A 15,292-nucleotide genomic window follows, 5' to 3' on the forward strand; every position below is an offset into this window, starting at 1 on the left:
AGAAGCTGCTAAGTCCAAATGTAGCTCAGAACTTCACAGGCTATGGATACACCCTGTTGCTACTTTAACCTTTAACCCCAGAGCCGTAACTAAATAATGTGATATAGTAAAGGACTAAACTTTAAAAAATATTTTGATACTACAGTTATATGCTTTCTTTTTGAGTGTAGATTGGAAAATCCTTGGAGTACATTTAAAGCTATCAGCAAGTAGCCAGTTAGCTTAGCATAATGAGTGGAAACAGCTATTCTGTCCACAATAAACCAAATCAGCCTGCACTTCTAAAGCCAAGTCATTACTTCAAGCCTCCATCTGCTCAAGGCCCAGAGCAGTTCAGCTTTACTTTAGCTTGGGAATGAGTTATCAAATCATCTTTAATTTTAGAAACAAGGATATTAAATGACTGATCAGGTAGACTCGCATGCACAAGACTAAACCAGAACTCAGGGAAGATTGAATCATATCGAAGTCATGAATTGCATATCATATGCACACATTAATAAGTAAGGGTTTTCACTGAATTTATATTCCCTATCTATGGACACTACCTGGTGCAGTAGGACTACATTATATTGAAAGGTGTTTCATCTCTCAGCACAATGTGGTACAACACCACTTACTACTGCCCTAAGACTTAAACATATAATTTCTATAACAAGAATAAATTAGCATTTTAGGCATAACATAAATAAATGTTATGGCTTAACATATGGGATTGGAATATACAGGTGTATATAGATATGACACAACAATAGGTAGAAACAACATGCAGTTTATGTACATACTGTGGTCTATGTACACAAGTCTATTTGAATATTTATACATTTATGAAGTCAGTTATTTTGACAGAATTTTGACTGGCTTAGTAGCTGCATGCTCATGCTTAAGGAACCAGATGCTGTATTTTCTTCAAACAACAGAGTCCTTAAAAGGGCTCCACCTCTGATTACAGACTACCATGCATATCTACCGCCATAATTGGATGCAGTTAGAGCAGCGAGACCCTTCTAGTCCTTTCATCCTTATTCCATTACTCACACATGGCCGGTTTCGTGAGCAACCACAAAGGCGGAGGAGAAGCCGTCCTCGTGGTTCAGAGTGCAGCTCCTCAGTGGGTGGCACATCCCTGTCACTGGAGCGTAACCTGGGCAACAGAAAAGACCACACAGCCCTAATAATCAAGTACCAGGATGAAGGTCGTGACATTCTCATGCATCATGGTGGAAGATTGGAGCTATGTGAGATGTGATCGCAGGCATGATCTCTGATGGTTTTAATCTTTCTTGGTAGATAAAAAAAAATCTCAACAGGCTGTGATGATGACTTTGAATGTGTCTTTCATAAGCTTTTGATCTGATTCAAAAGGTTGCGTTAAGGCTGTGCATAAAAGCTCTCAAGTTGAACTAAAGTGAGTCACTAATGAAAGTGAAAGCTAAAATATATATACAGTGTGAAGGATTTTGGCAGTAAGTCAAGATGCCTTTAAATTATATAAAAAGGAAATACCCTTAATGGCTACATCATCATAAATAAGCTTGGCACTCATTAACAGCCTATGCACAGTAACATAGATTTCAATAGGGCTGTGAAGGACGTGAAGCTTCTGTCTGACAGATTTCATGATGAACACCTTCTCACTATGCATTAAAAAAGTGAACAGCAAGCAAATTGAAGCCTGTCATCATTACCCAGCTGGCATCCAGCCCGGCATCACAACTTTTCACACAGTTCACCAAACTTTAAAGCAAAGCACAAACATTAAACATGACTCGATCAGGAGGTGTGCAGCGATTCAGCTTAGCGTTTTGGCTTGGTTCAGAAGCACACTTGTTCCAGCCTCCTTTTGGCGGCTTTACAGATAATTTTCATGCTTTCTGACCGTCTGAAGACCTTTTTTGGCATGCAGGTAAAAAGCAGAAATGCAGCAGACAGACAGCCGGGGATGAAGAGTCTTAAAAAGCATCAGGTTATTTTGATGGTGTTGAAAAAGAGAAATGTCTGCAGCTGGTCAGCCATGGCAGAGCTTTTCTTTTTTTGCTACATGATGATGTTTATGAAGGCCAGTTTCTCATCCAGGTGATTGATGATGCTTTTTCAAAATGACAACAAAAGTGTTGCTGCAATGAAGAAGCAAAACATGAAAGCAGACTGGCCCTTTATCTGAAAGGCAGGTAAAAGAAACTCAAGACAATGCAGATTGGGTTCCCATCAAGGGAGGCTTTGCACATTGAAGCGTTATGCAGCAGCAACAGCTAGGGGTCAATAATGTGTTTCTACTGCTGATGTCATGAGTGAGGAGAGAGGTGATTTCTGTCATCTGGTCGGTAAATGACTGAACCAACTGATGGGAAATTAAGTCCTTGGCAAAGAGAGCAGTTCAAAAACACTTCAAGTCATTCGGAGGAATTGATCACAGTGTATTTGTTGGGGTGTGGAACTCATTATCTGTGTACAAACCTTTATTCAGTTCATTTGCTCTGCAACTTCTCCACAAACTGAACAGATTTGTCTTCTCCTTATCCCAAAGCCACAATGTCAGTATTTGGATATAGAATCTATCATCTTACAGCTATACTTTGACAAGAGAGTGTGATGTCTGCCGAGATACAGCGTCAGATCCAGCCCAACACAGCGCAAGGTGCCATAGAAACCGGGCTTGTTATGAGCATAACACAACAGCAGCTATGGCAACATCTGGAGGTGTGACAAGAAAACCAGGTAGCCTCAGGTTATCCTCTAAACATGACACGTGTGCTTTAAAAGTTAAAAATACACACAGGTCAATGCTAAATATTGAACTTGAGCACAGAGGATGTTTGTTCATTCTGGACCAAGATTCTCTGGCAGTTTTGCTGCTCGCTTCAAATATTGTTTTGAAGGGCTGAAAAGAAGAAATACAGCATGAGACAAACGCTGAACATGTATGTTACGAAAATCCTCCAAACGATTGCATACATGGGGTATTAGGAGTAAGTGGAGATGAGTTCACACTGAACTTCACACAACTAAATACAAAATAACAGTTAGTTTACATAAATCAGAAACCAACAATAATTTCTGTTTTTCTCTACATGCCAAAAAAAACCTTATTGGAAAATTCAATCTCCATTTTTCATATCCAGGGTGGCATCAATGTCAAGTCAGCAAGGTGTTGGAAAAATAATGAGTATTTATTTTTCCTTCCAGCTTGCTGTAGGCAGAGTTGGGTTTTTGACCTTATCTGCAGCCTGCACTTCATTGTTTCAATCGACCTTACCTGGGTAAGACTTGAAGCCAACCCCTTTTGTGAATGGAATCAGATATCAGCACTCAGTCTGCACAGTCCTCGATCGAGAAAAATACAGTACCTTGCATACCTGCGGGACCAAAATCTTGCCTTGTGAGGAAGATGGCGTGGTCGTGGTACTCATCATCGTCGGGGTCCCGGCGCTGCTGCGTGTTAGCCCATCGACACACCTGCTCCAGGCTGCGCGATGGGTTGCCACGCTCGATCAGGCTTATAGACTGCAAGAAATACAAAGAGCAGGAACAAAGTTTTACCACTCCAACTATGAAAAGAAATAATTGCTTGGATTATCATTTCTCTCTAAAGCACACTGCTCTTTAGATGCGGTGAGAAGAGCCCAGTTCTCACTATTGCACATTTGTTCTGTGTACTTTTACTTGATGATGATGAACGGATTAAAGGTTAACCCGTGCCACTCCTCAGGTATGCTTAACCATGACAAAAGATCAGACTCAAAACAAAATCAACTGTTCACAGAATGCAGATTTTTTATTTTTAGTAAAAGTAAAGAAAAACCTTTGGATTAAAGGTTTTCATTCTGATGAAAGCTTAGAAATGTAATTAGACATAAAATGTGAGAAAATGTGGTGGCTCAATTCAATCTTAGAAATACTGTAAGCATGACAGATTTTCCACCTCAATGTCACTCGACCATTTCTACACATTATAGAATAGACAGTTTCAAAGAGTTATAAAAAAACTTCCCTCTGTTGTGATGCTGCTAAGCAACAAATGAGGTGGAATAAGGTCCAAATTTCACTTTCTAATGGACGTAGAGAGAAAGTAATGCTTCTACTCTGCATGAATCTGCATTGTGAACATAAAAAAAAGCCATTTGTGTTGTTTCTTTGCTAAACTGGCATTGAAGAACCACTGCAGGCAGATGATATCCAAGTGTAAATTGCTGTTGGAAACTGAAATACCATAAAATGTGGAAATAGTTTTCTATGTTCTGAAAATGCAGCCAAATCAAAAACAAGTCAAGGATGAAATAGTATGACAACAACACAGCCCATAGCAGAGGGTAGGTCCAGTAAAACATTTGTCTTTCTTCTGCCAGTGTGACACATTCAACACATTTGAGCTCATCTAATTAGTGCTGTGTAAACAACAACTCTGCTTTGGCAACCAGACAAGAGAAGCAATATCAAAAATGCCAAGTCTCCAGGCAGTCGTTCAGTTATGTAGATTCAAATGCGCAAGAGGATATAAACTTACTGCAGACACGCTGCACATAATTTATTTTCCATCTTGACTCCTTCCTCTATTTATGAATCCAGCCTACAACCCAATATGTAAAAGGTTACATACAAGAGCAACAGGTGAATAAAATGTGTTTGTTTATCTTTAATGTATAACTCACTCTTTACCTGCCAAATATAAATTAAAAAAATATTGCTTTATAGTTCTTCTGTTGTCAAAACAACCAGCATCTAATTCATATTTAATTACAGTAATAAAAGCCAGATGTGACTCTCCAACATGTTTGTGCTGTGGACTATGCATCTATTATTTGTCTGTTACATACACATCATTTCAAGCCTCTCGTTCAAATCCCTGCTGGGTAATTTGCAGTATGCAGTGCTGAGCAGTGCCATCATCATGTACTATGCACTTTTCACCTCAAGTTAATTAAATAGCTCTTTGGTGCTAAGGAGTTAAAATATGTTTACAGGTTCATATTTGCATCGTCTTCAGTGTTTGGCACAATTGCTGTTGTGTTATTCCCAAGTTCACATCTGTCAATCTAACAGTGGCCTGAGGCATAACCAAATCACATGCTGCTCAGAGCCCCAAACCAGCCAGAGGTCCCAAAATACATCCGAAACCTTTTTCTTTTAACAAATTTGAACTATGGCCAGATAGACTCCCCTAATTATGTCAGAGCCCTAAATTACACCTCTTTTGGTCGAGAGCTATGACAGATTTAGGGGAATCCTGGCTGCTCTAACTAATTAACTGCATTAACAAGCACACAAAAAACAGAGAAACCAGCTTTTGCAGTACTCAAGGTAAACTGGTCAACGTAAATCCACATCTATCGAGCAGCAGCACATTCACATCCAAAACCTAATTTGCAAGCAAGGGAAATAGGCTTTGTTGTTTAGCTTAGCTTGCCACAACAAAACAAGGTGGAACAGCTAGCTTTCCTCTATTTAATGGTAAAACCACCACCAGCGACCATAAAACTAACTCATTTTATCCATAGTCGTTGGACAGATCCAAGGTAGCTATTTTACTCCATTAGTTAGCTGTTATGTTAAAGGCCCTTAATATTCAAAATGCACCTTTTGCTCTCTTTTATATGTATATAAATGTGTCCCCGGTGTGTAAGGAGACTCACAAAGTGTCAGAAAATACAACCCTCTCTCTTTTCCTCCTTACCCACATCTCTAAAACGGGGGTACAAACGAGCTGATCCAGATTAACTTCGGTTATGACGTCATAACCGAAATGTGGGCTGGCTTTACATTGAACTCCTGGCAACGCCCCGCCCACGTCCCAACCTATCTTCCGCAATATACAGTCGCGAGCTGAATCCCCTCGAGCACCTCTGTGTGTCTCTGTGTTCAGCAGGATGTGTGCAGGAGGGACTTAGAGTTGTAATATATATAATACGTAATGTCACTGTTCTAGTGGTAAACACTGAGAAGTGTTTCAGAAATGATGCTTGATGTGGTTTTGAACATAATATCGCGTTAAATCACAGCAGTGTTTAGCTGAGTTTCTTATCCTGGTAGAAAACTTTAACAGAGGAGAGAGAGCCGATGATGCTGCAAAGGGGCGCGGCCAGCTTCAGTTCAGCTCAAATTTAAAGCGACAGCCACAGAATCAGCACTTCAGGAACAGGGCTGAAATAGAGGGGTATGAGGCGTGCTGCAATGTGTGATCTGTTTGGTATTTTGAGCAAAACACTTCCCAGACCTGTTTCGTGTATATATTGCCCTACAATATATTGTTCAAATATAGCATAATAGGAGACCTTTAAATAAGCTAACTGCCTGCTGGCTTTACCTGCTGTACACACCTGAGAGTAGCATCACTTTTTCTCATGCAAGTCTAGGAATGAAGGAACTTATAAAAAATAACCATCACCTCAATGTATTATGTCCTCTTTTGTCACAGAAAGTAGATAAAGTGTCTGGCATTATAATGCCATTGTTAATAATGTGTGATGTAGCTCACCTGTCGGTACCCGACCATTATCATGCGAACAAGGACAACATTGATGTCGGTTCCCAAAGATTCATCATGGTATATTTCATCAACCTGAAAGAAAAGAGACATTTTTCGTCACTGACCTGAGGGAAGAAAGAAAATTCATTCAAAAAAGGTGACCAATAACAATATAGAGTCTGCAGACCACTTACAGGCCATCTCGGTCGACTACTTTTTGACATTTTAGAAAGGAATATTTTTATTTAATAATACTGAGTAAGTTATGTGAAAGGACTGAAGAAGAAAACAAAAAAAGCTAAGCTTTGTTGTCAAATATCTGTCGACGGACATTACCAAACTGCACACAGTGAGTCAATGTGGCTCGGATACCGTGTACTTTATACCCGGCGTAATCAAAAGCACAAAGAAGAACAAGTTATGCTCTTTGTAGTCTGTGCTGCATGGATGAATTAAGCCTTCATCAGAAACACAGCACAAAGGCAACTGATTCACCTCTCTTTGGGAAGTCTGTCTGTTTTATCAGATATCTGCTTAGCGCTAAGTAAAAAAAACACACTTGATCCTTATCTGTTGCTTTTTGTAAACATTTTGTGTCTGAAGTAAAGCGTCCAGCATCAGCCTATTAAAACATAGAAGACTTTTTTTCTCTCTCTTTCAACAAAATTGGCATCATGATGACATAAATTAAGACGTTGACAACCATCTAATAAAATCTGTGTTGTTATGCAATGGCAAAAAAACCTGATCCTGAAATGTGTTGCCTGCTATTTGGCTTTATAATAATGCTGTAGTATGTAGTACTTAACCCAGGCCAAAGCAAGGATCTCATTCAAGTCCAATTTCCTTTTGAGTACGTATTTTTCACCAAAGGTCGTCACTCATCCAGGGCCCCGTAAAGTCAAACTGCTTTGCTTTGCGGTTTATAAATAAAGAGTGAATTTTTCTCTTTTTCCAAATATGAGTAAGTCATTCAGTTAGGACATGTTGGTTATTGATTGTAATTAATAAACCAATCGACTCTTAAGGGGTAAACATGGAGTCATTTAGCTTCAAAAAGCACCCTCACATTTCTCAACTGAACTTGTTGCTAAGAGGAAACACATGTTTACAACGGGAATTTAAGGTACGTGGCTCAACACTGCTTATGATGACACACTCATAAACTAAAAATGATATGTCATGAAACAACCTCATAAAATAATTAACTCAAGTCTGTTTTTAATTTATCATAATGTTCATCATGTGTGCAATATGCACAACAGAAAGTGTAATTGTTTGGTATGTCATATTTAAGGACATACCAAACATTTCAGCTTTTTTTGATATTATGTGATTTTCAATTTACACACGTTTGAGGAATTTAGACTCTCAAAACTTTTCTCCCGTGTTCAGAATTAAAACTTTTATTTTTTTTATTTCTCAGTTGGGCTTGGGAGTGACACATTCACTTCTAGCATGTAAGGCCTTTTTAATGGTGTTATTAAGCTTGAAAACATAACTGGGCCTCCGGATAGCTCAGTGGTTAAGAGTTGGTGGCATATATGTGTAAACCGCTGCCCAGTAAACCGGTTTAAATCTTGTACTGGCCGAGCATTTCAGGCAATGTCCTCCCCTCTGTTTCCCCCTCTCTGTAACAGTTGGGGTAATTAGGACCCAAACGCAGTAGGAAGACAGGCAAGGCAGGTATCAAAGTTGGAATGAAAAGCAAGCTTTATTCAAAAAAGCTGATACAAAAGGGGGACCAGAAAGGGTAACGTAAATAAAACACAAAACAAAGAAAGACTAACCAGAAACCCACATGACACTTTTCACTCTATACATCTCTAATGAAGGCCCTCTCTGGCCATAAAAAAAACCTTTAAAAAGCCTGTGAACTTTGCAATACGTGTAAAACCATTAGCTGAAATGTAGTAGCATGAAACATCAATTATTAATATCATAAGTTACACAATTGACCACAATCTGACCATGTTGAAAAGAACAAGACAAATCTCGACAATTCTCTAGGGCTTTCATTACCTCATCATCAGCACAGTTGAACTGCATCCTCCAACCAAAACATATTTTTAAAACATAACTTTCGTATTGATGTAATGAGTTGCTGCTTAACAGTGCCCATTGAGTCTCGAGAACTAAAAAACAAAGAAACAATATCACAACATAACAATACATAGAAAGCACTCAGACATGCAGACCATGCAAAGGGTGTTTTTCTTGTCAAAGCAGCAGCTTGAGTAAACTTTTTCTTTTTGTTATGAAGTTTAATGTAAAACTCGTGCCCTGTACTTTCACATTTTATAAGAGATGTAAAAAAACCTTGCAGAACAAAAGCTCTGTCACTGAAGAAATTCTATCTTGGCTTAAGTCCAAATTTGCACTGGGACGCGGGGTTACACCCAAGGTTTTTAAGCAAATATTCCATTCACAAAAGCCCATTCAGGTCAATAAATGCTCTAAAGAACACTCAAGTGACCCTAAATTCTCCCAGATTTGTTACGAGCTCAAATTCCTAGACTGGTATATACTGACCTATGTACGTGTGTTTATGTGGGACCTGAAACACAGATGCGTTTGAAAAATGAGACCAGCATCAAAAATAGCTTGATAAAAAGTTCCATGATAACTTTTGTAATTACTGAAATTGCATATTTTCCTTTTTGGCGAGTCCTACAGCCCCACGTACACTGGGATAATTACAAGGCCAGGAGGAGCCCACAGAGGGCTGGGATCGGACTGTTGTGGTTGAAAATGAGAGTAGCAGCTGTGAGCTACAGGCGCTAGGTGTCCCTGGCTTGTGTACAGCATCACATCGACGTGGACAAAACCTGGTCCACCCTCGAACAACACAGCCATTGTGCGGCAGGCACCTCAGCAGTCACCTTGGCTTTGCGCAGACAGGATGTCCAGTAATCAATCCCTCAGGGAGACTTTCTCCAGGTGGTACTACACATTCTGCAGCCACGGAGCAGGGATTCAGAGGGATTTGAGTGGGTAGAGCTCTTTCAGACACAGCAAGCCTGTGGCTTACGAGTGGAACTAAAGAGTTTTGACCCCCTCGTTTGTTTAAAACTGCTCTTTTACTCCTGGAAGTTGCATGTTTCTTTTCGTCAAATCATAGTGGATAAGAACTCTCTTTACTCTCACTTAATAACACAATTTCATCCATAGGACTTCATGAAATGATCATCCTTGCCAGATCTGAAGTGCTTATCAGAGAGCCCTACACACAAAGGAATGATGACTACACTCTTTCAGCCACTTCACAATTATAATCAGTCAAGGTTATCTCACTGCCAAAGACATTTGGTCATAGATTGTGTATATTACATCCCAATTAAGAAACACATAATTTCATTTCAGCAGCTTGGAATTGCAAGAGAACTCTTGGCGCTTGTTTACATGACCGGCTTGCACAGTCAACTTTGTAATTGGTCTAGTGCAGCTAATCAGACCACCATGCAGAGTCCAAATGGTAACTGTTACAGAGTGAAACCAGCACCCTGTGAAAATCTGACTTGAAGGATTTGGTCCCATTAAGCAGATTATGGTGGTAGGAGCTGGTGGAACCCGTAATGAATGAGCTGAGAATTATTTTTTCACCGCTCATTGGTAATCCATAAACAGCCAGAGAGAGCAGTGTGGCAAGGTCTGATGTCAGACAGGACTAAGAAAAAAAACCTCTATAGGTAGAAGATCACCAAAATAAGCCGCTCAGTCCAGAAGGGATATTTATAGAACTGCAACAATTATGAGCAGTGTCAAAAGTGATCCACATATCTTTGTAGTTTGGATTCAAGGCCTGGATATTTCATGTTGGGAATATGCATACACAAAATGTTGTTGGTGTGATTTCGATCAACATTTTATAAAAACACCAAGTTAGACTTACTATATTCATTAGAGTGAGAACGTAATTCTGCACATGCTCCTTGCCATGGAAGCGCACCACCGAGTCGTCCACGGCCAGCAGCACCTCGATGTTGTAGTCGTCTTTCTTCGCATGCCTCCTCTTTCGCTCGGACTCAGACAGTTTATGTTCGACGAGATCCAGAGCCACAGGGAGGTCTGCAATCCCGAAGTCTGTCACTGAAAAATATGAGCAGCACATAAACAAGTCAGTGAACAGACTTTGGGAATCCGAGGCATGTATGATACGTCTAGTCTAACTTCAGCTTCTGTGGTGCGATTTATGTCCGTGAAATAAAACAAACTTCTGTCTTTGAGTCTCAGGATGCGCAGGAGGAATCCATTGGGATTATCTACAGGCCTGAGGACTTTATATTTTCTAAGTCACTTGATCTCTATTCAAAATACTCCCCTCGGACTCGTAAATCGTTGGCCTACAGAGTGATAAATGTATTCCCTCAAAGCCCCACATTATGCCTAACTATAATATGAGCTTTCATAGCACCGATCCCAACTGAACAATTCCAAACAACATTAATCCATGTCATAAAGCACTTCAGCGGTTTTTCTGTAGTTGTGATACTCAAGCACACAGTATGCTGTCTGTCATGGCTGTGCTCGTCAAGAGTTGAAACGATCGTTGAAAAAAAGGAAATGTGTGAATTTGGACTTCACAGATTCAGGATATGGTAGGAAGTGTGAGATGGCAAAGATCTCTGGAGAAGAAGTGACAATAACATTAAATGGAAAAAAGAGTAGGTGAGATGCTATGATCCACAGGTTCAACATATACATTTCAATCATGTGGGAAACACACCAAAGGGGCTTTAAATAGGTTTTTTTTGGCAGCAATTTCATTAAAAAAAGCAACATGTCTTGCGCCATTTAGAGAAATTCAAATTTCTGATGGCCTGTTGGCAAACAATAAATCAACCGATACATCGTTTCCTCTGTAACACTATTAACTGTTAATAAAAATGTAAATAATGTATTGACACGGTGAACATGGCTCATGAATAATAAAGGCTTTGGATGTTGCTCGAAGCCAGAAATTATAATAATCTATTGTAAAAGACATTTGTAGTTCGAGCCTGCCAGATGCAAATACAGCCATGATACATTATGTTATGAATACCAGAAATTCATTTGGACAAGCATTTTCTTTTTCTTTTTTTAAAAATATTTTTTGGGGGCTTTTTGCCTTTAATCGGACAGGACAGTGGAGAGTGACAGGAAAGTGGGAGAGAGAGTTGGGGTGGGATCCGGAAAGGACCACGGGTCGGGAATCGAATCCGGGTCGCCGGCGTACGGTGCTGGTGCCTAACCCTAACCCACGGCCGGGGCCTGGACAAGTATTTTCTGAAGCCATTTATTCTAAATAACTAAAGGTAACCAGATACATGCATATCAAAGAGCAACACATTTATAGCAGTTGCAGAAGAGTACATTTAGATGAATGTGTCAACAACTGAAAAACTTGTTTGCATTGTTTGCAGAGCTGTTAAGGGAAGGAATAGCACATATTATCATATAAAACATAGGATTTAGCATGGATAGAGAAAATAAAATGAGAGCTTAACTGAGACATTGGCTTTCCAAGCAGGACAAGAATCTGACAAATAAAACAACTGTCACAAAAGCTTTCATGACAGCCAGATTCTGTTTAGAAAAGGCCACAAACAGACTATGAATGCTTTCTTCCATGAATTATGCTTTGCATAGGTACAGAAGCAGTCATGGAAAGGGTTACAATGGCAGCGGCTCTCATATGCAAATTCATACATTTATGGAATAATGCAGTCTATAAAGTGAAAATGAAAAGCATTTCACAAGGGTGGTAATATAGATTTAGGTTTAGAAACATTTGAAAGAGTGACTTGATTAAAATTGTAGAGGAAAATGAAAAAAAGCTGGGAGACGGAATGAATCAGTGAGTGAGACTTATCCTCCAGATGCTCATGCTATTGTTGCACAAAGGAAGGAATAGAAAAGGAATTCATGATGGAATCAGGTTGGGTCTTTCTCATTGGCTCCCCCATCCTCCCCTGTCCCCAGTACTACCACTGGAGCCCAGAATTCCTCACTTTACCAGCTGGTTTAAGGAGCACTACATCTGTCTAATAAATATAGAGCAGTCATAGGAGTATAAAAGCTGCAGAGTTTAAGGACAGTACCAAGAGTTGGGTTAAGTGACCATATCAGTTTGCAACTGATTAAAGAGCAGTTTCAAACACTGGCTATGATTTACTTAACTTCAGTAGGTACATCAATCAGCAGGCTCCAGAATACTTTAATTCTTGTCAATGTTTCATTTGTTGTGTTGAAATAAGGGTTCATATTAAACTTTTGTGATATTAATTATGTTTTGTTAAAGCTGTAGTAATTGTTTGGTTCTTTACCTGGTAGTTATGGTGATGGTGTTGCCAATGATTTGCCTGTTCTAGCACACATGAAGCTTCATAAGCATATATTTTGCATGGGGTCCTTTATTTTGAGGGAGATTGTTATAATTAGCATAATGGTTTGTGCGTGAAGGCCATACATGTGTGTTGTGAGGTCACAGTGACCTTTGACTACCAAATTGGAAGAATTTATCCAAGGATGGATGTTTATACCAAACATAAAAAGAAAATGTCTTCCAGGTGTTCTTGAGATTTCTTGTTTACAAGAATTGGACACGGATGTCCGTACGGTCAGACAACCCATAAAAACACAAGGCATCAAAAAAAGAAGACAAAGTAAATCAGCAAAGATAGTTTAAGTTTGGGTATCATTGCTTTATTGTAAATACTAGGTGTTGGTTTAAGGATTCTGCGAACAGAATTTCATATCATATGGAAATGAATGGCAGCCTGAATCAGAAGGTACAAAAACACATTAAAAGTGAGCTGTTACTGAATGGGATAAAACCACTGGGGCTTGAATTCAGTTAAACCACTTAAAATTATGGTGTTTTGTTCTATTCTTTGGTTTGCTTGCAAATCAACAGGCTTTGCTGCTGTGCGCCTCGCTGTGCTTACACATATGCACCTACCCACATGTGCACACCCACACGCTCCCAGACAGTCAAAACACACACAGGCGCACACAGTGCTTTCTGTTTCCACTGACGTCAGGTTCCTTCCCTTCACCTACCTTCATTGTGAAGGTCCTCCCTCCGCGGGCCCGTCTCCCGTTTGATGGCTGACCTGCGGTAAACCACGTGGACCCGTCCCTTCACTTCCACGTCCTGTTGGCCTTTCTCAAGGGGCTCAATGAAAAACTCCCCATTATCAGTCCGGATCAGACCTGCCTGGAAAAAGAGGGCTTAAAATTAGTGCTCCATTCGTTCTTCAAAGGATGGTAATTTTACTGGAGCCAGTAATTATAGTGTGTCTGATCAATTGGAAGATTTTGAGAAGGGCTGGATATGGGCAATGACGCAGGTAGAGACAATTTGGGGCCCTCCACCAACAAGGCCTTTGCAACGATTTATTGAGTGTCACCATGATTTCACACTGAAAGAGATAATCAGTGGCAACGTCTCCATTCTGCTATACATTTCCATCTGCTTTATGTCTTTTTTTATAATTCAAAGCTTGGCTGTAGCGCGGACACCAATCTGTTCAAGGAGTTGAAACACTGCATTCAGGTTTTACAATTTCCTTTTGAAAGTACTATCTTCCTCTCAAATGGCCTGATGTGCAATTGCAAACAACTATTTTTTCAATTCCCCACAGAGAGCAACCGCGATCTTTCTGTTTTCATTCAAATGTATACAGCCACTAGGGAAATTCACATCGGGTCCTTATTCAAAGCTCAACATTCTTTTATTAGTACAGAGTTATGGGTTGGAATAAAATAATCCTGCCTGCGTCTTCTGCGGTGGATTTCTCCCAGGCTGCTTGCTGAATGTCATCGATAAATGGCTGCCAGAGGATAATACCCTGCTCTTTCATTCAGGGGGACAGCTGTCATGGCATATACTGTTGATTCACAAAAGGACAGTCGTTATGCTGTAATGGCAGCACATGTTTTGACACTTTCAAATCCATGTGACAAAGGGATAAGAAGACCGACAAAAAACGGCAAAGTGATTCCTTTGCAGGATGCTTTTTTCATAAACAGCACAAGCTTAAGCGGACCTAAGATTTTCATTGCCATAACTACACTGTAGCTACTGTGCCTCTGACAATAAAAACCTTTGAACCTTGAATCTTTGCCTGTATCCTCCTTTACAGCATCTGAGCCTAAGAGATAAATCTCCATGTTAAGTGGAGTAGTCAGAAAACTTTAAGAGAGCGCAAACATTTGCACACACTCATTTCCATAAAGGAAACATCCTTTCTGCTTCAGGCCTCTTAGTTGTATACCTAATGTGACTGAACTGAAGATAAATATTTGGACACAGGGAAGTCATCATCCAGCTCTGCTTTGAGAGTAAACACAACCTTTGAAGAGCCATAAATATACACATTTAATTCAATCACATATTGTGCTTGAATTACCATTAAGTCACATCATTGCCTTTCACTCCCAGTAATTTTTGTCCTTACACATTCAGATAATCAAATTTGTTCACTTTGAGTCAATTGCCTCGTACGCTAGTTTGGAAGAAACCTAATGGGTGACATTTCACTGTGAATCTCATATTGTGAACACTGATAGAAATGATAATATCAATGTATAAAATTGCAATGTGGAAGGGATTGCTCATAGAAATGGACATACGGAGAATCGTCACCTGATTAGCAGCTTGCTGATGTCACATACTGTATGTCGCCGCTGGGTGGTGTGTTCCAGGTGGTGGGTAATTCAAGGTTCCTTATGTCAATGTCACTCTATTTACTGATTGACTGCAGGTGTTCTTTGGCCATAATTTGCTGCTAAAATGTGTCAAATTTTGCTCATCCACATTTTGCTTAACGGCTGCAGCTAGTT

The 15,292-nt window shown here is 39.8% G+C and overlaps 1 protein-coding gene across 3 annotated transcripts in view; it reads right to left on the reverse strand.

Annotated features, from left to right (window-relative positions):
- Nucleotides 1-15,292, reverse strand: part of LOC134871085 (A disintegrin and metalloproteinase with thrombospondin motifs 3) — a 42,931-nt gene that overhangs the window by 16,189 nt on the left and 11,450 nt on the right. For 2 of the 3 annotated variants that reach the window (XM_063893679.1, XM_063893677.1), the window contains exons 3-7: nucleotides 13,508-13,664; nucleotides 10,356-10,552; nucleotides 6,473-6,556; nucleotides 3,348-3,504; nucleotides 1,039-1,144 (exon numbers count right to left, since the gene is read on the reverse strand). In XM_063893679.1, coding sequence (XP_063749749.1) covers nucleotides 1,039-1,144; nucleotides 3,348-3,504; nucleotides 6,473-6,556; nucleotides 10,356-10,552; nucleotides 13,508-13,664 — 701 coding nt within the window. The remainder of the gene's footprint in view (nucleotides 1-1,038; nucleotides 1,145-3,347; nucleotides 3,505-6,472; nucleotides 6,557-10,355; nucleotides 10,553-13,507; nucleotides 13,665-15,292) is intronic. The other variant, XM_063893678.1, reaches the window with a different exon arrangement.

Source organism: Eleginops maclovinus, chromosome 10 (genome assembly GCF_036324505.1).
Source record: "Eleginops maclovinus isolate JMC-PN-2008 ecotype Puerto Natales chromosome 10, JC_Emac_rtc_rv5, whole genome shotgun sequence".
In the NCBI taxonomy this organism is placed as follows: Eukaryota; Metazoa; Chordata; class Actinopteri; order Perciformes; family Eleginopidae; genus Eleginops; species Eleginops maclovinus.